Raw genomic sequence first — 23,474 nt, 5'->3', positions numbered from 1 at the left:
AATATGTTGTTAAAGATGTGAAGGAATTTGGGAAAATGAATAAAGTATGACCTCAATTAATAAGACAATCATTTTCTTTTATTTTAATAGTTCATTTATTTATTTTTATATATTTAGTTTAAATTTAAATTACTTACTTGTACCATTTTGTTTTCTTAACAGGAACATAGAGGGTTCTAGTTGAGATATTGGCGATACATCCAACGCATCTAAAGAGAGAAAAGGTAGAGGTAATGCAAAGTTAAAAGAGATGGCTATATGTTAAGGTACTATAGAGAGGGTACATTTGGATTTTCATGATGATAAAAGACCTTGATGCAGAAGAGGATAAGTTTATAAGTTATATAGGCCTTATGGCTTGATCTAAAGTTGGCATCTAGTACCTTAAATGGAAGGAAGTACCATAAGCTATGAAGGACATGATTAGGGATGACATTTTGGTATACAAATTTTTATTTTTATCCTATTTTTTGAGTTATATTAGATGTTATTAACTTACTTTATAAATATTATACCTTGTCGCTCATTTATCATATCCCCCCTACCCTTGATATGAAGAAATATTGGCTTTAACAAGTATGTGATTAATGGAAAGATTTCAACGCTTAGCAGGTAATACATTTGAGGAGAAAAGAAGAATGAGGATCCATGTTTGGAATATAATTTTATTGATCAAGAGACTTGGACATAATTTATGAGGTCATAGGAAGATCATGAATTTTAGTTGAATTTTGATAGAATCAATCACTGACTCGATTTTTTTAAAATCTACATTTGACTTTATATTGATTTAATCATAGAAATTAAGTGCACTAAACAAAGAGAGATAGTCTAAGAATAAATATCTACATTACTTGTGCCAGGCAAAATATTAGAAGCTAGACAAGAAACTTATAGAAGTTAATTTGAAGGAATTGGAAGAAACTGCAAGATCAAACCCCAATAGTGTTGTGAACATAACTAGCTTTTCATAAGACAATTTTGATAGCCTCAACAACCTTTCATTGGTTGGAAAGTTTAGGAAAGTGTTCAGATAGAGTCTTCTGCAATATCAAAAGACTTTCCTTACACTATCACTTTGAGTACTTCATCATTATGTAAAACTTGTAGAGAACTATAAAAAGCTCTTACAACTTCTAGACTTATAGCCATGTTAAGATCCAATAAAGTCTTGTAAGGTTTCATCATTTTAGTAACATCATACCCTTTTTTTAACTCTATTAAGTTTACAATCCAAGACTTACTGACTTGTTTTCTAGCCATTTTCAAGGCCAGAATTGGAATTTTCCTAGTTGAAGGGAGTCAAAGTAGAAACTAGCAAAATCATCACTCTCATTTAATGCCTCGATGATAGTTGCTTTCCCTTTCCTCTTCTTCTATTCTTCAAGATTTCCTGAGTGAGGTTGAGTAGGCAATATACCCTTAGGTATCCTTTTAGAGGAGACAAATTCATGCTCACTAGGTTAAGGAGCTTTAGTTTTCTTTATTGCTCTTTAACCTTTTTGAGCAGTTCTTGGCTTCTTAGAAGTAGGCTGTGATGGTGCAGTACTAGTGGTTTCCATGGGTTCTTCGTTAAGAGTCTTTGCCTTCGTTCTTTCCTTTTTTTTACCTTTACAACTTATTTTGGTTTATTCATAGCCACATTCTAGCTGTTAAGGCTTGAATTTCCTCATCTAGATCTTGGTCACTTAACCACAATGTCTCTTTATTGGAAAAAAATCAAATACAAAGAGTCCTCAAGCTTTCAAAGCCTCTTTAGTCATTTTCATTCGTGTAGGCTTCATTGAGGATTTGGTCAGTGTATTTTAGAGATTTGGATGGAAAAATGGAATAATTTAAATAGAAGAATGATTGGGTTTAAAGGAAAATGGATACTAGAGTAGCAGAGTGAAGAAGGAGTTTATGAGAGAGAGAGAGAGAGTAGTACTGGTGGTTTTAGGGCAAAAGAGTGAATTGAGCAAGAATGCATATCCAAGCATCTATATATATATATAGCACCGGTATTGCTTACCATAGCACTGGTGTTAAACTAAAAAAATAGAAGTTTAATGGTTACCTTATTTAAAATTATAGATCAATTTAAGCTTATCTATGCTAAGTCATTTTGAGGTGTCAGACTCATCTCTTGGTAGTGTTGATGACTTTGTGGTGGCTTTCACTAACTTTTACAGCATCAATGTTGAATAATATAGAACTGGTGTTATAGCTATATGCAATTTCTCAAAAGAACCATTAGTATTGGTATTGAATTTTTAACACTAGTGTTACGTATTTTTATAACACCAATAGAGAATTTCGTTAGATAGAGACTTATACTTTTAAACAACAACTCCGATGCCTAAATTAAAATACATAATTTAGCATATTAAAGTTCAAGAGTGGAAATAGGCTTACAGTTCGTTGGGATTTAACAAACCTAACTCTCTTCTTATGAATATGAACTACTTTACTCCTAGAGGTTTTGTGAAGATATCAGTAAGTTGAAGTTCAGTAGCGATAAATTCCACTATGACGTCTTTCTTTTAAATATGATCTCTGATGAAATAATGATGAATGTCAATATGCTTAGTTTAAGAATGATGAACTAGATTTTTAGTCAAGCATATTGTACTGGTATTGTCACACTTGATTGAAATATTCTTGTGCTTGATTTCGAAATCTTCAAGCTACTACTTCATCCATAAGATTTGAGAACAACACAATCTAGCAGCTATATATTCTGATTCAATTGATGATAAAGAGACAGTATTTTATTTCTTACTTGCTCAATAAATAAGTGAACCACAAAAAAACTGGCATGTTCTACTCGTGCTTTTTCTCTCTGTCTTGCATCCACCAAAGTCAGCATCAGAATATTCAAGTAAGAACTCACTTCCTCCTTTAGGATACTAAAGACCCAGTGAATCAGTATCTTTTAGATATTTGAAAATCCTTTTCACTACTGTCACATGGGATTCTTTCGATGCTGATTGAAACCTTGTACAGGGACCAACATTGAAAGATATATCCGGATGACTTGCTGTGAGATATAAAAGAGATCCTATCATCCCTCTATATGATTTGCAATCATATTCTATTCCAACAACATCTTCATTCATTTTGATGGATGAGCTCATTGGCATACCAATTCCATTAGCTTATTCAATTATGGCTTGCTTTGTAATAATCAATGTGGATTTCTCTGTTACTGAGACTGTGGTTTTCTCACCCCTCTCTTATTCAATTATGGCTTGCTTTGTAATAATCAATGTGGATTTCTCTGTTACTGAGACTGTGGCACTTTCTATGCCATGTGTCGTAGTGCACAACCAATTTAGGGATTAAATTAAACGAGAAATGTGTTTGATTTTAGAGGAAAAAAAGAAAGAAATGGAAGAAAAATAGAGGATGAGGAGGACTTGAGGTTTGCTAGGGCTTGCTTCCAATGTCACTTTGGGAGTGTATTATCTAACGCCCTCATTGACATTACTATATGTTCCGCTACAAAAATCACTAATTACTTCTAATTTTGAGTTAAAATTATTGAAAACATTAGGATCTCAATAAAATATTTCTAGAAAACATTTTATAATCATTTAGGTTATTTAACCCTATACACAATTACATACACAGCGGAAGCATATAGATTAGGTACATCAAAAGTCAAGAAAACATATGTATCACTTAAAAATAAAGTGAAAAATTGCATCGTGCACCACGGCTTATGCCACATGCACCACAGCATGTGGCATAGAGGCCACAATTGCCTGCTCTGTGTCGTGCACCATGGCATGTGAGTACATGCACCGTGGCGCACACACCTGAATTTACTGTCAAATGACAGTTTTTGATATAAAATTTAGATACACACCATTTCCATATACGAAGTCTGATTTGGATGGTTCAAGCCCCCACACGAAGCTTATTTCAAAATATAATGAATGACACTAGTTTCACCTCAATCTGATATTTTTATCAAAAATTGGATACTAAAGTGCACTTTGACTATTGTCTGTCAAAGTTTTGCCACTTAAATATCTTAATTCGAAACCAATAGTCATAAGCCACTTTTTAGGCCTTGACTAAGTCCAAATGGATAAAATACACCTAATTGACCATACACATGCACAATATAACACATGTGCACAAATTTGGCCTATAATCTACCCATGTCACACTTTGGGCCACAACCACATTTTCAATTTTCTTGTCTCATATATGGCCAGATTACTCCATTTAATCTCCACCCACTTCATATACACACATAATTACATCCCTCCACTAGCTTTTTTTAGTCATTTCCTCATTCACACATATACAAGGCTAGGGAGTTCAAAATTACAAAAGCATACCATAATCATAACTAATGCACATATACAAATCTTATAGCAACTTATACATACTTTAGACTTATAATTCACAAATCAATACACCATATCTTACAAAGATTTAGAAAAGAGATATTACCTCACGCTATATCCTTTCCCTTTAATCCACTAGTACCAGAACCTAAAAAATGTAAATAACCACGGGTGAGATAAAAATCTCAATAACCAGATATAGCTCATTAAACATCTATTACCATAAATAACCATGCCAAAGTAATTGAAAAGTATTATATAGCACATCTATATATAACATATCAATATTAAATTATCTTTTTCACATATTATCTTTTTCTGAATCAACCACTGGTTGACCTGAGCTTACTTTCGGTGGTAGATACACCCAGCCAAAGGTAATCTAACCTACCTATAGACTATGGTTTTCCCTCTTCACACACTTGTGATAGAGGTGTCATTGACTCCTAACTGCACCCTAACGGGAATTAGAGAGTTGCCAGACTGCCCAGATATCCCATGCCATAATATACTATACCAAATTATCCATGGTAACAGCCTAAATAATGTTGCACCAGATGTCTCATAGTGCCAGTCCGACCATATAAATTTTTCACTCACAAATCTCCACATACACACAACCCCACATATCCTGGGTAAACTCCCATCCCTTGTGATCATGCTCTTTCACAATATCCACTACTTATACATCGTTCCATAATATATAAATATATATAGTCATGAAAAATTAATAAATTTTCAAATTCATTTCACAATGAAAAGTTCATGCTAAAACTCATAAATTCACAATTTGATATTTGACATTCACGTTTACACAGTTATAATAGTTAATAAACATAATAAACTATATGATTACCTCAACTCTTCTGTTCATAAGAAAAGGGTTACTCGTGTGACTTCAACCCTATTCAAGCTCCTCTCTCATAGTTCATGTATCACACACTAGAATCTATACAGAATTGGCATTCATAGTCAATTTTTCTATTGACCAAAAGTGCCAATTATCATAATTAAATATTTAATTGCCATCAAATATACATTTTATACTCGATTATGCACATTACCATTGATTACCCCTCATTTCAAGCTTTAACACTTTCTAGAAATTTTTCTCTCACTACTCTCTCTCTAAATTAGGGCAATTCTTGCCTAAAGCTTCAAAACTTTATCTTTTTTATTTAAACTAGTTACAAAGCACTAGTTTAACTCTAGAGAACCTTTTTATTACTATCAGGTAAGAAATTAACTCCTTAAAAACTCCTGAATTCACTTTCTCATTGATTAAAACTAAGAGAAAATAGGATAGATTCGGAGGTTAAGGCAGTATGTGACTTATCCATAAGTAACGAGTCAAAAACACCATCTTTACTCTTGATTTAGCTTGCCCTAACATAGCCTTAGCTCTTTTCCACTCCAAACCTCTCTTCCCATGTTTCTTCCTTCTAACTTTCAAGCTGGACATGTCCCTATTAAACTGATTTCTGCTTTATGCACCACGGCACACCTGCCACCCGCCATGGCGCGTGGTACAGTAAGGAAAATTCTTACTATGCTCACCCGCTCTGCTTCAAGACCTTGCTCTTCTACTCATATCTGTTCATATAACATCCCAATGAGTCAATATATCACTTCACTACTCAGAACTTTAATCCCTACATTAAATCACTAACTCATCTTTAATCAATCATTAACACAAGATTATAAATTCAGGATGTTACATATTGGGCTTGAAATCTACATTGGTAAGCTTCCTATCCTTCTCCCTTCCCTTTTATGTGAATTTTTAGTATTTTTATGTATGGCTGAGGCTTAATGTGTATCGCCTTAGGTTTTGAATGAACCCATTAGTTTACTTAAGGTCTTAGGGAGTTAAATCAAGTTCTTAAACCTAGGTTTATGAGTTTTCTAGTGATTTGAAACTTTTGGGTAGGGTTTGGACAAACACTAAGTGAAAATTAGGAGTTTTGAAATAATATGGGTAAATGAATGAGAATATTAGTGTGTTAAGTACTAAATGGGATTAATGGGGTGTATTGGAAGAGTTGATGTTGATAAAATGATATTTTGGATATATTGGGTACTTAAAATTTAGTGATTTTGGAGTTTATTTAGAATGATAATTGACAGTTGTTGCTTAATCATATAGATTAAGTATTGCTCAAGTGTTGTTGCATGTGTGGATTGTATGGAGCAAATGTTAGACCATGGTAACCCTTTTTGAGTCAAAAGGATTAAGTCAAAAGTATACGTGTGTTTTGAATGTATTGCATGTTGTGAAAGAAGGATTTTGTACATGGAATGGTTTTAAAACAATTAATTTGTGAAAGTTTCTTGTATGAAAAATTTATGGTTTTGATACAAGTATGTGATAATTATGAGAAGTGTGAGCATGATTATGATAGAAGGTGGAAGTTCACTTGTAGGAAGGAGTAATGAAAGTTCATATAGCATGTATCTCCTTAGTACTTAGTAAGGTACGATGTTGGAGATTATCTCCTTGGTATCCATATGGGGCACAGTGTTAGAGATTAATACTCCTTAGCATCAGTATGATGTAGTATTAGAGTAACGACGCCCTGATTCGTGTGTGATAGGGAAAACCATAGTCTAGAAGTGGGATAGGATACCTTTAGTCTGTTAAATCATGTTTTTTGATGATTACAAAATGAAGAGAAGAGGTATTTGTTATGTGTAAATCTATACAAAGAATCATAGATGAAGAAAAAACCTCGAGAGCATAAAGAATCAAGAGAAGATGAAGATTCATAGGATATAAGTTACTTAATTCTTTTAGATTTAATGTGAAAACTTTGAGAGCTTAATTACATATCATTATCATTGAAAGCAATGCATCATTGCTAGCTCATAATCTCATTTATGCATCCTAGGACTCATCTTAGTATATTCAAGCTTGTAAGTTATGTCATGTTTTCTTGTATTGGATTATAAAAGTTGAGCTTTTTATTGTCAGATGATCTATGCATGATTTGTCACTTATGTTTGTGTGATGCCTTGACATTGCTTCTGTAGTCCATTTCACACAAGCTACCTTTGGGTATGAACACTTGAATTATCATCTTATGTTTTATTATATATTGTAAGATGCCATTTCACTCTTGAATTATAAGATTTAGGAAATTTAATCATGATTAACTTAATGAGTATGATTATAGAGGGGTCTAATTAGTAGATTTAGTTTTGATTGTTTTGGAGTGGTTAGTTCATAGGAGTCATTAATATGCAAAAATTGCAATTAATATGGTTGTTGGGAGAATTTGATGCTCATTATTATTATTAAATGGCTTATTACTAGTAAGATGAGTTAATGGAACCTAGAGAACCCATTAGGTATGAATGGGTAGTGAGTTTATGAGATTAATAGAAAAGATAATATGGATTAATGTTGGTAAATTCACAAAAAATGGGATAATGATAATATCCTTGTGTTATAGTGTGAAACATTGTGGCATTATTTAAGCTTATGAGAAGCTTTAGAAGTATTTGTTGTGAGGGGTAAACCTTTGACTTTCCAAAGGTTTAAGGTAACTGAGGAAAACTTATTTTGTATAATTGTATGTTAATTAGATATTCGTTGAAATTTAACAATTTGTAGTTTATTTGATATTGGAACTAATGATGCAATTTTTGGAAAAATGATGAAATTGTGGACTTGCAAAATGGTGTTTAAAAATGGAAATCTTATGCATGCCACCTTTATGTAATTGATGATTTAATTGATGGCATGTTGTAAAATTTATAAATGTGATGTGTGACATGTGGAGTATGTGGAGTATATAAGTGTGGATATGAGAATGTATATGAAATGTATTGTTGACAAGAATGCATAAACATATGATATATGTGCATAGTCTGATCATTAATGGGAGTTTGCCTAAGGAGAGGAGTAAATGGTTAAATTCATATGGTATTGGCAGTGACCGTTAGAATCGAGAACTTGCCTTGGTACTGAGTGTTGGAATTGAAAGTAGCCCTTGTCCCATGGTTAATTTAGGACTGTCCCACTTGTTCTATGAGGGGCTCGAACTTAATTAGTCTCCACCAATTCATGAGGAGGCTAGATTAAGGGTACGACATCCCACATTTGTTAGTATTAGGGGAAACTAAATTACACAAGTGAGTGAGTTAACCCTGACTTGGTAGCCCTCACAAGTAAAAGGCTAGGTTAGTTCATGAAGGATATAGCCATCAGATAGCCATCAGTTTCATGTCGGATGTAAGATGAGGTTATAAGGTTGGCATCTGATCATACATATAAATTCACTCACATGATTATTAGTATTATGGTTCGGCATGTATTAGTGGCGCATGGCACAAAGGTAAGTATACTACGTCGCACTAACCGTTAGCCATAGCGCACAACATGTTTTCTACACAAAACATAGTTTTGAGTTTTGAAACTCAATGTTTTGAGTCTTAATTTATTTTTAATCTTCAACATTGCTTTAAAACTCTAATTTGAGCATATTAAGAGTTTGTTAGAGATTAAAAATGTCAAATTTTGGAATCCTATTGTAAATGATTTGAGAATTATTCTCATTTATGTAATTTTACAAATTTGGTAATCCTTTGTGGGCTTAGTCCCCTTATTTCCATGATTGGAGTTAATTGTGGTTTAGTAAGGAAGACCTTACAACTTGGTATCAATTTCTCCAGTTATGAGGACTAGACTATGGATTTGTGAATTAGGAGTTGAGGTTGCTTATGAATTCTGCATTTTGCATATAGAAAGTTGGCAATTAACATTATATGCATGTTCTTTTTCCTTATTGAGCTAGTGCTAATTCTATTCCTTTCGTGATATAACTTCCATCCTTAAGAGGAAAAAATGGTGTAAATAAAAAATATGGCCAACAATATCTTGACAAATTTATCAAGATAAGAGTAGGAAGTCTTGGTATGAGAAGAGAATATATTTTCAAATGAGGAACTTGAGATGGGTCAAGCTAGAGAGCAATTGGGACTTATTGTGGGCAATGGGAACATATTGCTCAAACTAAGAAGTATGATGAGGAGGATTGAGCAAAGAATTAATGAACACTATGAGATCCTAAAGAAGAGATTGGAAAAGTCTAGTAAGACTATGGAGAGGGTTTAAGGCAATCATGGTGAATTGAGACTATTGTTGTTGTAATATAATTGGCCTATTAGGTTGTGTATGATCGATTTGAGTTGGCCATTATGTGGTGAATACCTTCTTCCATAAATCTTAGTTGATTATTGACTCTAGGCCCTCAAATCATATGACTGCAAACTCTACATTATTTACATCATATTTTCCATATAGTGGACGTGAGAAAATTGATATTACTAATGGAACATCTTCCTATTTTAATGGAAAGGGAAGCATTACTATTTTTGAAGTTTTATGATTGGATTCAATACTTCATGTTCCATACATAGCTTGTAATTTGTTATCCATAAGAAAGTTGACTAAACAAGCTTATTGTAGTTCTCATTTTTTATCTACTCATTACATTTTTTAGGATCTCTCATTAAGGAAGATGATTGGTAATGCTGAGGAGTGTGATGGGCTATACTACCTTAATGAATCAATCATGAGTAGACTCTAGTCTTACATTCAGTATAATTTTGTATCCACTTCTAAGACTAATGATATTTTGTTATGGCATAAAAGAATGGACCATTCCAATGTTCAATACTTGAGTCATTTATTTCCTCATTTTTCATCAAATAAAATTTTTTACTTTTGATCGTGATACTTGTGAATTGGCTAAATACCATCATTCTTTGTTTTCGTGCTTTCAATACAAACTATCTAAACCTTTTTCTATCATTTATAGTTTTGTGTGGGGTCCTTCATGTGTTCCAAATCGAACTCAAGCAAAATAGTATGTTATATTTATAGACAACCATACCCATATGTGCTAGGTTTATTTAATAAAAGGGAAGGGTAAAGGGGCAATAATACCCACAAAATGGTAAGCCACATGCACCTAGTATCCTAAAGTGAGGAAAAGTAAAAATACCTATAACATTACATGGATGGGTGCAAAAGTAATCAAACTATTAATTTTGACCTAATGCCGTTAACTTTCACTGTTAAATGTTGACTATGAATGCCACATGTCAGTCTTTGCTGACATGGACTAATAAAGGGGCAAAAATACCTACAAAGTCATCGACCAGGAGAAAAAAGACCCACAAAGTAGTAGGATAGAAATAAAAATACCTATAACATTATCGGAGTTGGTGCAAAAGTGATCAATTCATCCAATCCTTTAAGTGTTGACCGTTTAGTTGACATTTAAGTAGAAGGTGATTATTTTTTCATTGATATAGACAAAAATATTCCTAGATGAATTTTTACGGATGTTGATTGATCATTGTATGAGCACTTACAATGTTACTTTAATGGATGTAATACTGACTAATCTATCAAACTCAATACTATATGGTTTCTTTCTATCACCACGTATCTCATCCCCTTCCTTTCTCCCTCTCCATTCATTTTTCTTGTCCTATAAAATTTGAGATTTAACAGAGTAAGATAGGTTATACAAAATCAAAGATCAAGACTAAGCATATCTAGCTTAAGAATATTATCATAACCTTAAACAATTGCATTCATGATAGGTTTAAAATTTTCAAATGATTCACCAATACTATAAAGAAACAAGTAATTTAATTTGTTATTTAGTCAAAATGATATTTTTTTCACAAGGTATTTATAGAATGATCGATTAACCTCTAAACAATTTTATTTAGGAATATTTTTTACCTACATCAGTGAAAAATGGTCAACTTTTACTTATATGTCAGTTAAATGGTAAACATTTAAGGGATTGGATAGATTGACCACTTTTGCACCACCACTAGTAACGTTATGGGTATTTTTGCTCCTGGCCTATGACTTCATAAGTATTTTTACTCTTGGCTAATGACTTTATAGATATTTTTGCCCTTTTATTAGTCCACCAGCAAAGATTGACACGTGGCATATGTAACATCCTAAAACTTCAAATCTAGAAAAGTTGATTAATTAAGGAATAAATTAGTTAAAAATAAGATTAATTTATTTAATTATGTTATTGGGTGGCTAATTAGATTTTTGGGTCATATTTGGCTCTAAATTGAGATAGGATGAAAGTCGGATCAAGTTGGGAGGTATCGGGGGGAGCAAAATCAACTTGTTGCTCACTGTGTTGTGAGCCACGACTTGCATGGTGTGCGCTGTGGCGCACGGCACAACAGGCAACTTAAAATTTCAGAAATGATCAAAAATTGACAGATTTTGGGGTAGAAAACCTAAAGCACGAAGGGGGCAACTTTGGGCACTGTTAGGGCATCAATTTGGAAGGATTTTAAAGATAATTTGAGTCTCTAAACTCTTGGGTAAGTTTCCTACCCTTCTCTTCTACCTTTTCATCTCATTTTCCATGGGATTTGGAAGAGTGAGAATTTAGTCTAATTGGATTAAGCCATGAGTCAATGTTTTGAAGGTTTCTATTGACTCTAAAGGTTTAATTTAGGTTTATTGATCTTAGATATGTGGTAATAGGAAGATACTTTCTTGCTAGGTGAATTTTAGATCAAGCCTTAACTTGATCATAGGGTGTCGAAGTGTGATAAGTTGAGATATTAAGTTTTATGTTGTGATGGAGTTGGAAAGAGACTTAAAGTGATGGTATGAACAAATTCTAATCTTAACAAGCCTCTCTGTTGAGAATATGAGTGAGAAGTGGGAGAATTAGGAGGTTATTGGTAGTTAATAGTGCTTGTGTTAATTGAAAATTAACATATAGTACTTGTTGTTGTAGATTGTAGTGTGGGAAGACTTTCCTTGACACAAGAAGAAATTTAATACCACGGGTAACCCTTTTAGTAACAAAAGGGTTAAGGTAACTAGATAATTTGCATTATTTATTGCCTTATATAAGTTATTCTCAAGTACTTTTCTATGATTTGTTGAGTATATATGTATAAATTCTTTAAAGGTTAACTATTTTAGAAAATGAGTGGAGTATTAGTTTGTGAAATTCTATATTTTTGAAGTAAATGGTAAGATTTGTTATATTAGTTTGGAAAGTTGTTTATGCATGGTCAAGTGGAGATATGTAGTGAAATGTGGCATATTAGAGGGTAGGAGGTCACCCTAGTGGAGATAGTGAAGATTAAGTCTATACTCTCCTTAGTACCTGAAAATGGATGCGGTGTTGGAGACTTACTCTCCTTAGTATCCAAAAGGGTATGGAGTTAGAGACTATGCTCCTTAACATCCGTAGGATGTGGTGTTGGAGTAACAACACCCCAATTACTTGTAATAGGGGGAAACAATAGTCCAGAAGTGGTTTAGGACACCTTGGCTGGGTAGTCCTACCATGGATGGTGAGCTTGGGGACCATACATGTGGGTTGATTCTGTGAAATAGGCTACTAGTTCGGTCAAAAGTATTGGAGGACCGGATGGTTAGGGATCATGCATGCAATTTGTGGTGATCTTATATGATGTGATTATGTTACTTATTTTAATGCTTGTTTATAACTTGGCTTGTTAATCAATAATGTAGATTATCTTAGTTACTGAGATTTTTATCTCACCCCGTGGTTACATTTTACAGGTTCTACAGCTGAGATTGAGTGAGGGAAGGAATCGGGCAAGGATTTGTAGATTTGCTACATCAAATAGTAATGCCCGATTTTGGTTTGAGTAGTATACATAAACTTGTTATATGATATTATATGTTGCCAACTAAGAATGCATATCATTTTGATTAGTTGTACTTATTTCATACTATGTTGTTGTGTATTTTAGCCTAACATTGTATATGAGGTGAATATGTGGCAATTTTTGTGGTGATGGGCTAAAATGCTAATACAAGTGCAAGGAATGTTTTTATATGTGGTGACAATGTAATTGTAATGTATTATGTGGCAATAGAAGTCAAATAGTGCATGTAGTATTGATTGTGTGTTTTGGCCATATTGGGTGAAATGGCCATTGACTGGTCAAATTTTGTACTTGATATGTTTTTGTGTATTTGATTGGTCACTCAAGTGTTTTGTTCTATTGGACTTGGTTCAAGTATCACAATGGGTTAGTGGTATTCGTTATGAGTTTTGGGTACTTGGATGATTGAAAATCTCTTTAAAAACTGACTTTTGCATCTGAGTATCTAAAATTCTCATATGATGTCGAGTCATAATGAAACTTGTACCATTAGTTAGCTTATTGAATAAGCTTCGCGTGGGCTCTTGAATCACTCCAATTGGATATCGGATATAAAAATGGCGCACATTCAAAGTTCGTCCAAAAAGCTATCATGACAGCATTGCTGTCATGGACAAGTGCACCGCGGTGCATTTTGCGCAAGCCGTGGTGTATCGTACAGTGAGAAAATTTGGCATTTTGTGCCACATGCCATGGCGCATGGACCAGGAGCTGCGGCGCATGGACCAAAACACTCAAAAATGACATTTTTGGCCCTGTTTTGAAGTATTTTGCTTCCCAAAACTTTTCCATGCTTCCAATCCCTATATAAACCATTAAGTTTGAGCTCAAACTACCAATTTGAAGGGTTTTTATGGGATCCCAAATATTCCACAATTATTTTTAAAATATTATTAGTTTTAATCCTTATATGGATAATGTGAGCTCAGGAGCAATCCTTGCTCCTAATTATGATTGTTTATTGTGATTCTGTGGTAAATTTTTGGTAATGTCAAGGTGGACATTACATTTTGGTATTAGTTTCTCAGGTTATGAGATCTGGTTGTGGTGATGTGTCTATTGCATTCATTCTCATTAGTTAACAACTTTATGTACACAACACTTTCCCTTTATCTCATTTCCTTTATTTCCCACTAATTTCCCTTTTCTACTTGATTTCTTCCTTAGGAGGGGAGAAAAATGGTTAGAAGAAGCATCTGAAATGCTGGTAATCTACCGAAGAATGATGGGCCTATACCAGAGGTACAACTAGAGACACAAGAAGAAGAAGAAGAACAAAGGCCCTAGGGTAATGATGCAATTCTTGAAGAATTGCGGGATATGATGAGGAGTATCCAAAGAACCGTTCACAACCACAATGTTCTGCTTCGGAATAGAGGTCGTGAGGAGGAACAAAGGAGACAAGAGGAAGCTCATGAGAGCATATTGAAACCATCTTATAGTTTCAGTAGTAGACCTAGATCGTCTGGGACGAAAGTGGATGGAGATGTTCAAAGGATGGCTATTGATCAAGCATGGAGGACTTTCTCTCGGTTTAACCCTCTAACCTTTAATGGAACTATAAAGGAAGGAGAAGTGAAGAAATAGATAGAGAGAGTTGAAACCATCTTTGAGGTGGTGCCATGCTTTACGGAACAGAAGGTGATTATAGCCACGATGTATCTAGTTGAGGATGCTAAACACTGGTGGAATTCTGCAAGACTAATGAATGGACGTCAGCTAACATGGGAACAATTCAAGGAAATGTTCTTTGATCATCATTTTCCTTCAGCATTCAGAGATGAGAAAGAGGTCGAGTTCCATGCATTTCGACAGGGAGATCTTGACGAGGAAGCATTCATTCAAAAGTTTAATTAGCTATTAAAATTTTCTACTTATCTAAATGAGACCAATGATAGTGAGTGGAAGGCCAAGAGGCTTTTGGAAAAGATGAGGCTAAATATAGACAACAAATTGCTCTGTTAGGAGTAACCACATATACTGACATATGTAATTGACTCTGAATTATAGCAAGAAGGGGTCGGGAAGTAGAAGTAAAAAAGAGACGAGATAGCCATGGGAGGTTCTCGTCCTCCCTAGGCCCTTCTAGAGGAGTCTTTAAGAAAATAGGTTATGGCCCGAGTAGTTCTACGACACCAGGAAAGAAGAGTTTTGTTAGAGGATCACAGACTCGGGGAACATTTCAGAGGGGTGGATTTAGGAGTTCTGGTGCTCCACAACCATCCTAACAGGCTTCTAATATGCCTGGCCCGACCTTGAGTATAGCTCAACCACCACCGTGTGCTAAGTGTGGGCGGTCACATCCTGGGAGGTGCTAGGCATGTTTTAAATGTGGGAAACCTGGCCATCTAGTAAGACAATGCCCCGAGGGAAGAGTGAAGATGGCAGAGCAGAGATCTACCATTCCAGGACGAGTCTACATACTATCTCAGGAGGAGGCAAGAGCATCGCTGAATTTGATAAAAAGGTATTATTTCTATCTGCAAGCAAAAAATTGAAGCATTATTTGATTCTGATGCTACAGATTCGTTTATTTCATATGAATATATAGAGAGGTTAGGACTTCCTTTGCATGAATTGCCTTATGTGATTAAAGTGTCTACACCATCTAGGTCATCTAATATGGCTAGTAAAGCATGTTTGAATATAGAAGTGAAGTTTGAAAATCATTCAACTACTTTAGATTTGATCTGGATTCCTATGAAGGGTTTGGACGTGATAATCGGTATAGATTGGTTGATGGCAAATAATGCCACCTTGGACTGTGCTAGGAAGATAGTTTTATTACCAGTACATACTACATCGGCTAATATTCCTAGTGAGTCTGAGCTCTTATCAGTGGTGCAAGCAGTGATGCAACAAGGTTGTATGGCTTATATGGTTTTCTTCTCAGTGCATGGGGTCTACGATGGAAGTATTAATAAGATTAGGATAGTGAATGAATTCCTGAGGCATTTATGAATAATATGTCCAGTTTACCTCTAGAAAGGGAAGTGGAATTCATAATAGACCTAGTATCAGGAACTGAACCAATCTTAAAGGCACCATATCGAATGTCACTAATGGAGTTAGTTGAGTTGAAGAAGCAAATAGAGGAGTTACTTGAAAAGGAATTTATTAGACCTATTGTGTCACCTTGGGGATCACCTGTACTATTTGTTAAGAAGAAGGACGGTAGCTTATGGCTCTGTATTGATTATAGACAATTGAATAAGGTAACGGTGAAGAACAAATATCCTTTACCCTGGTCAGTATACCATCAATTAAGATTGTGCTTGGAGGATGTGCCCAAGACAGCTTTCCGTACCAAATATGGGCATTATGAGTTCCTGGTTATGCCATTTGGGTTAACAAATGCACTTGCGGTTTTCATAGACTATATGAACTGTATATTTAGGCCTTACTGGATCAGTTTGTAGTGGTATTTATTGATGACATTTTGATATATTCTGAAAATGAGGAGCAGGATGTGAAGTATTTGAGAATTGTGCTACAAATTTTGAAGGACAACAAGCTCTATGCTAAGCTTAACAAGTGTGAGTTCTGCCTATAAGAGGTTTAATTTCTAGGACATGTTGTGTCAGCAGAAGGGATTGCAGTGGATCTGCATAAAGTGGATGCGGTTTTGAAATGGGAAAGACCTAGTTCTGTGATTGAAATATAAAGTTTTCTGGGATTGGCTGGATGTTATCGTAGATTTATCTAGGGTTTCTCTCAGATAGCTTCATCATTGACTAGGTTGACCCAAAAAGATCAACCATTCATTTGGGATGACAAGTGTGAGATTGCATTTCAAAAGTTAAAGGAGAAACTGATTATGGCACCGGTATTGATTATTCTTAATCCATGATTGCTATATGAAGTGTATATAGATGCATATCTAAAACGTCTGGGATGTGTGTTGATGCAAGATGAGCGAGTAGTGGCTTATGCCTCTAGACAGCTCAGCCCACATGAAGAAAATTATCCTACCTATAACTTAGAGCTTGCTGCAGTTGTGTTTGCACTAAAGATTTAGCGGCATTATTTGTATGGAGCAGTGTTCAGTGTTTTCAATGACTATAAGAGCCTGAAATATTTAGTGGATCAGAAGGAACTTAATATGAGGCAGAGAAGGTGGATGGAGTTCTTAAAGGACTATAGCTTCAAAATTAAATACCACCTCGGGAAAGCAAATGTGGTTGCAGATGCTTTAAGTCAAAAGTCATTGCATGTTGCTTACCTAATGGTGCAAGAGCACAAATTTCTGGAATCCTACTTGGATATTCAGCATGACTCACCGAAATTTACTTTGTGTAGCCTACATTCTACAGAGATTACCAATGAGTTTTGGAGAGAGTTAAGGACAGCACAGCTTGAGGGTGAGTATCTATTGAAAATTTGAGAAGATATAGAGGAAAGGCAAACCACAGACTTTGGTTTCAGTGATGATGGATATGTTATATATCGAGATCAGGTTTGTGTACCAGATGAGGGTAATTTAAGAAAGAAAATTCTGAATGAGGCATATAAGAGTAGATATACAATTCACCTTGGAGCAACTAAGATGTATCAGGATATGAAGCGGTATTGGTGGTGGCCTGGAATGAAAAGGGATGTTATAGATTTTATGCTTTGATGTTTAATTTGTCAAAAGGTTAAAATCGAGCATCAAAGATTAGCAGGAACTTTACAACCACTAGAGATACCGAAGTAAAAGTGGGATAGTATATTTATAGATTTTATTTCAGGATTACTAAGAACCCAATCCAGTTATGATTCTATCTAGGTGATTGTAGATAGGTTGACAAAGTCAGCCCATTTCTTGGTAGTGCGAATAAGTGATTCATTAGAGAAGTTGGTAGAGATCTACATTCGGGAAGTTGTGAGATTGCATGGGGTATCAAAGGACATTGTCTTTGATCGTGACCTGAGGTTCACCTCAAACTTTTGGAAAGCATTGTAGAGAGTAATGGGTACTGAATTAAGATTCAGCACAACGTATCATCTATAGACTGATGGACAGACAGAAAGGACTATACAGACTCTAGAGGACATGTTGAGAGCTTGTACCTTGGAACTGAGAGGCAATTGGGATAACCATCTTCCTTTGGCGGAGTTTGCCTACAATAATAGTTTTCACTCTAGTATAGGGATGGCTCTCTATGAGGCACTATATAGAAGAAAATGTTGATCTCCTCTTTGTTGGGTTGAATTGAGTAAGAGAAGCATTATAGTCCTGATATTGTGGATCAAACGACACAAAAGATTCAAATGATAAGGCAGAAACTTCTAACGGCTCAGAGTAGGCAGAAGAGTTATATGGATAAACGACGAAGGCCGTTGGAGTTTATGGTTGGTGACCATGTTTTTCTAAGAGTTTCACTTATGACGGGAATTAGGAGGTCAATTAGAGCAAAGAAATTATCTCCTTGATTCATGGGTCCATTTGAGATCCTCAGGAAAGTTAAGCTAGTTGCCTACCAAATCGCCTTACCACCACAATTATTTGGGATTCATGATGTTTTTCATGTTTCTCAACTGATGATCCATCTCATGTGATTGAACCCAAAGAGGTAGATCTGCAAGAGAATATGACTTATCGAGTAAAGCCAGAACGAATAGTAGATGTTAAAGATAAGCAATTGCGGAACATGACTATTCAACTAGTTAAGGTGGTATGGAAAAGAATGGCTCCTGCTGATGCTACCTGGGAGACAGAGGACAAAATGAAACAGCAATATCCTTATCTGTTTCCCTAGGTATGTGTTGTCATTGTTCTTGAATTTTAAGGGCAAAATTCCTTTAAAGGAGGGGAGAACTGTAACATCTCAAAACTTCAAATCTAGAAAAGTTAATTAATTAAGGAATAAATTAGTTAAAAATATGATTAATTTATTTAATTATGTTTTTGGGTGGCTAATTGGATTTTTAGGTCATATTTAGCTCTAAATTGAGATAGGATGAAAGTCGGATCAAGTCAGGAGGCATTGAGGGGAGTAAAATCAACTTGTTTCTCACTGCGTCGTGAGCCGTGGCTTGCGTGGCATGCGCTGCGGCGCACGGCACAACAGGCAACTTAAAATTTTAGAAATGATTAGAAATTGACAGATTTTGGGGTGGAAAACATAAAGCACAAAGGGGGCAACTTTGGGCACTGTTAGGGCATCAATTTGGAAGGATTTTGAAGATAATTTGAGTCTCCAAACTCTTGGGTAAGTTTCCTACCCTTCTCCTCTACCTTTTCATCTCATTTTCCATGGTATTTGAAAGAGTGAGAATATGTTCTGATTGGATTAAGCCATGAGTCAATGTTTTGAAGGTTTCTATTGACTCTAAAGGTTTAATTTAGGTTTATTGATATTGGATATGTGCAATAGGAAGCTACTTTCTTGTTAGGTGAATTTTAAATCAAGCCCTAACTTGATCATAGGGTGTTGAAATGTGATAAGTTGAGTTATTAAGTTTTATGTTGTGATAAAGTTAGAAAGATACTTAAAGTGATGGTATGGACAAATTCTAATCTTAACAACCTTCTTTATTGAGAATATGAGTGAGAAGTGGAAGAATTGGGAGGTTATTGGTAGTTAATAGTGCTTGTGTTAATTGAAAATTAACATATAGTACTTATTGTTGTAGATTGTGGTGTGGGAAGATTTACCTTGACACAAGAAGAAATTTACTACCACGGGTAACCCTTTTAGTAACAAAATGGTTGAGGTAACAAAATTATTTATTACCTTGTATAAGTTATTCTCAAGTGCTTTTTTATGATTTGTTGAGTATATATGTATAAATTCTTTAAAGGTTAACTATTTTAGAAAATGAGTAGAGTATTGGTTTGTGAAATTCTATATTTTTAAAGTAAATGATAAGATTTGTTATATTGGTTTGGAAAGTTATTTATGCATGGTCAAGTAGAGATATGTAGTGAAATGTGGCATATTAAAGAGTGGGAGGTCACCCTAGTGGAGATAGTAAAGATTAAGTCTATTTGCATTGCTGGCACCTTGGGACGCCAGGTGCAGCATTTACTCTCCTTAGTTCTTGAAAATAGGTGCGGTGTTGAAGACTTACTCTCTTTAGTACCCAAAAGGGTGCGGAGTTAGAGACTATGCTCCTTAACATCCGTAGGATGCGGTGTTGGAGTAATGACACCCTAATTACTTGTAATAAGGGGAAACAGTAGTTCATAAGTGGTTTAGGACACCTTGGCCCGGTAGTCCTACCATGGATGGTGAGCTTGGGGACCATACATGTGATTTGGTTCTGTGAAATAGCCTACTAGTTCGGTCAGAAGTATTAGAGGACCGAATGGTTAGGGATTATGCATGCAATTTATGGTGATCTTATATGATGAGATTATGTTCCTTATTTTAATGCTTGTTTATAACTTGGCTCGTTAATCAATAATATATATTATCTTAGTTACTGAGATTTTTATCTCACCCCATGGTTACATTTTACAGATTCTATAGTTGAGATTGAGCGAGGGAAGGAATCGGGCAAGGATTTGTAGATTTGCTACATCGAATAGTAATGCCCGATTTTGGTTTGAGTAGTGTACATAAACTTGTTATATGATATTATATGTTGCCAACTAGAAATGCATATCATTTTGATTAGTTGTACTTATTTCATACTATGTTGTTATGTATTTTAGCCCAACATTGTATATGAGGTGAATATGTGGCAATTTTTGTGGTGATGGGCTAAAATGCTAATACAAGTGCAAGGAATGTTTTTATATGTGGTGACAATGTAATTGTAATGTATTATGTGGCAATAGAAGGCAAATAATGCATGTAGTGTTGATTGTGTGTTTTGGCCATATTAGGTGAAATGGCCATTGGCTGGCCAAATTTTGTGTTTGATATATTTTTGTGTGTTTGATTGGTCACTCAAGTGTACTTTGGTCCATTGGACTTGGTTCAAGCCTCACAATGGGTTAATGGTATTAGTTATGAGTTTTTGGTACTTAGATGGTTGAAAATCTCTTTACAAAACTGACTTTTACATCTGAGGGTTTAAAATTGTCATACGGTGTTAGATCGTAATGAAGCTTGTACCATTAGTTAGCTTATTAAATAAGCTTCACGTGGGCGCTTGAATCACTCCAATCGAACATCGGATACGAAAATGGCTCGCGTTCGAAGTTCGTCCAGAAAAGCTATCATGACAGCATTGCTGTCATGGACAGCTATGTCGCGGCGCATTTTGCGCAAGCCGCGACGTATGGTACAACAAGAAAATTTGGTATTCTGTGCCATATGCCGCGGCAATGGACTAAAACACTCAAAAATGACATTTTTAGCCCTGTTTTGAAGTGTTTTGCTTCCCAAAACTTTTCCATGCCTCCAATCCCTATATAAATCATTAAGTTTGAGCTCAAACTACCAATTTAAAAGGTATTTATGGGATCCCAAATATTCCACAAATATTTTTAAAAGATTATTAGTTTTAATCCTTATATGGATAATGTGATTTTAGGAGTAATTATGATTGTTTGTTGTGATTCTGTGGTGAATTTTTTAGTAATGTCAAGGTAGACATTACAGCATACATAGTCAGCAGTTAACAGTCAAATAGATATTTGGGTTATATTTAAGTTATTAGGACATATGTCTCACTCCGTTACCTTTGTATACAGGTGAAAAGAGCATGAGAAGGATGGGAGAGGAAGTAAGGAAAGAATAAGCCTTACTAGGCAGTGGTAAGACTACCAACTATGTCAAATGGATGTATAAAATTGTATTTAGAATTTGAGTTGCCAACTAGGATGTAGAGAATTGGGTGGAAAGAATGGAAACCATCTTTAAGGTTGCTCCGTAGTCCTCTGAGCAAAAAGTGGTGTTGGCCATAGTGTAATTGATTGAGGATGCTAAGCATTGGTTGTATTCTATGAGACCCTTTAGAAGTAGTCAGCTTAACTAAGAGCAGTTTAAAGAAAGGTTCTTTGACTATCACTTCCTTGTGGCATTCAGGGATGAAAATGAGGTAGAATTCTATACTTTCTAGCAAGGAGATATGGGTGAGGATTTATTTATAAAGAAGTTCAACTAGCCCTCCAAGTTTGTAACTTATTTACATGAGTAGGACAACAGTAAATGGAAAGCTAAGAGATTAATTAAGAAGATGCACTCAAAGTATAGAAGGCAAATTGACTTATTAGGTGAGGCTACTTATGAAGAAACATGTAACCAACTTTGTATAGTTACAAGATGAGGTTGAGAGGTAGATTTTGAGAAGAGAAGAGATAGATATGGATGATTTTCTACTCCATTAGGCCCAACTAGAGGGATATCAAAGAGAGGTAGTTTTGGTGCCAATAGTTTTGGATCTTCAAACAGGAGAGTTTTTAGTAGAGAATCACAATTTTGAGGCATAATTGGCCAAGGCAAGAGGTTTTCTAGCGCTAGAGATTCTAAGGCTCTATAATAGTCAAGTCAGACTACTATCGCCCCTACATCTTGTGTGAGCATTGCATGCTCGACTGTGTGTGCAATTTATGGTAGTAACCATTTTGGAAGGTGTTGGGTGTGTTACATCTATGGTGGCATAGGCTATTTTGTAAAGGATTGCCCAAAGAACTAAGAGGGAGCTTCTAAGTAGCGATCAGTAGTGCCAGGTCGTGTGTATACAATTTCTTGGAAGGAGGCTCAAACAGCACCGAATCTAATCACAAGTACAATTTCTATTTGCAAGCAAAGAGTTGAGGCTTTATTTGACTCGAGACCTACTCATTCATTTGTATCGCATGGTTATGTTAAAAAGCTAGATTTTCCTATGTATAAGTTGTCTTATGTTGTTAAGGTGTCTACACCCTCTGGATTATTGGATAAGACCAGTAAGGTATGTGAGAGAGTGGAATTGTACTTTAAGGGCAAGACTTCTATGATAGATTTGATTTTGATTCCTATGCAAGGATTAGATGTGATCATTGGGATGGATTGGTTGGTAAGGAATAATGCCAATCTAGATTATTCAAGAAAGATGGTATTGTTGCCAGTACATGTGACGTCAATTATGGTTTCCATAGCGATTGTCAATCAACCAAAATTATTGTTAGTAGTTTAAGCTGAAAGGTTGGTTTTTGAAAGTTGTTAGGCTTATATGAGTTTTTTTTTTGTGATGGAAGGTAGTGGCACCAACAATATTGATGAAATTTGAGTTGTGACCGAGTTTCTAGAAATATTTGTGGATGAGGTATTGAGTTTGCCACCGGAGCGAGGTATAGTTCTCCATTGATTTGGCACCTAGTATCGAGCCTATTTTGAAAGCACCATATTGAATGGCTCCTTTAGAATTAGTGGAACTTAAGAAGTGGCTTAAGGAGTTGTTAGTAAAGGGATTTATACACCCTAATATGTTGCCATGGGGTTCGCCGATCCTATTTGTAAAGAAGAAGGATGGCAACCTACAGTTATGTATTGATTACAGGAAATT

General features: G+C 35.1%; 1 protein-coding gene across 1 annotated transcript; it reads left to right on the top strand.

Moving 5' to 3' along the window:
* The first annotated feature begins 15,430 nt into the window (after nucleotides 1–15,430).
* On the top strand, nucleotides 15,431–16,010 carry LOC129319571 (uncharacterized). The gene is made up of 2 exons (XM_054964671.1): nucleotides 15,431–15,516; nucleotides 15,662–16,010. The coding sequence occupies exons 1-2, from the start codon at nucleotides 15,431–15,433 to the stop codon at nucleotides 16,008–16,010; spliced, it is 435 nt and encodes a 144-aa protein (XP_054820646.1).
* The last annotated feature ends 7,464 nt before the right edge of the window (nucleotides 16,011–23,474 follow it).

The sequence above is a fragment of the Prosopis cineraria genome, unplaced genomic scaffold (genome assembly GCF_029017545.1).
Source record: "Prosopis cineraria cultivar Desert tree isolate PC_DT_omini unplaced genomic scaffold, ASM2901754v1 PC9, whole genome shotgun sequence".
Classification (NCBI taxonomy): domain Eukaryota; kingdom Viridiplantae; phylum Streptophyta; class Magnoliopsida; order Fabales; family Fabaceae; genus Prosopis; species Prosopis cineraria.
This window is presented reverse-complemented; position numbering and strand designations above follow the sequence as displayed.

Bases quoted from the DNA above. Each gene is read 5' to 3' on its own strand.
- LOC129319571 (XM_054964671.1), top strand. From the start codon at position 15,431: ATGGCAGAGCAGAGATCTACCATTCCAGGACGAGTCTACATACTATCT. The intron at 15,517-15,661 runs GTATTATTTCTA...TACACCATCTAG, and splicing joins TCGCTGAATTTGATAAAAAG to GTCATCTAATATGGCTAGTA.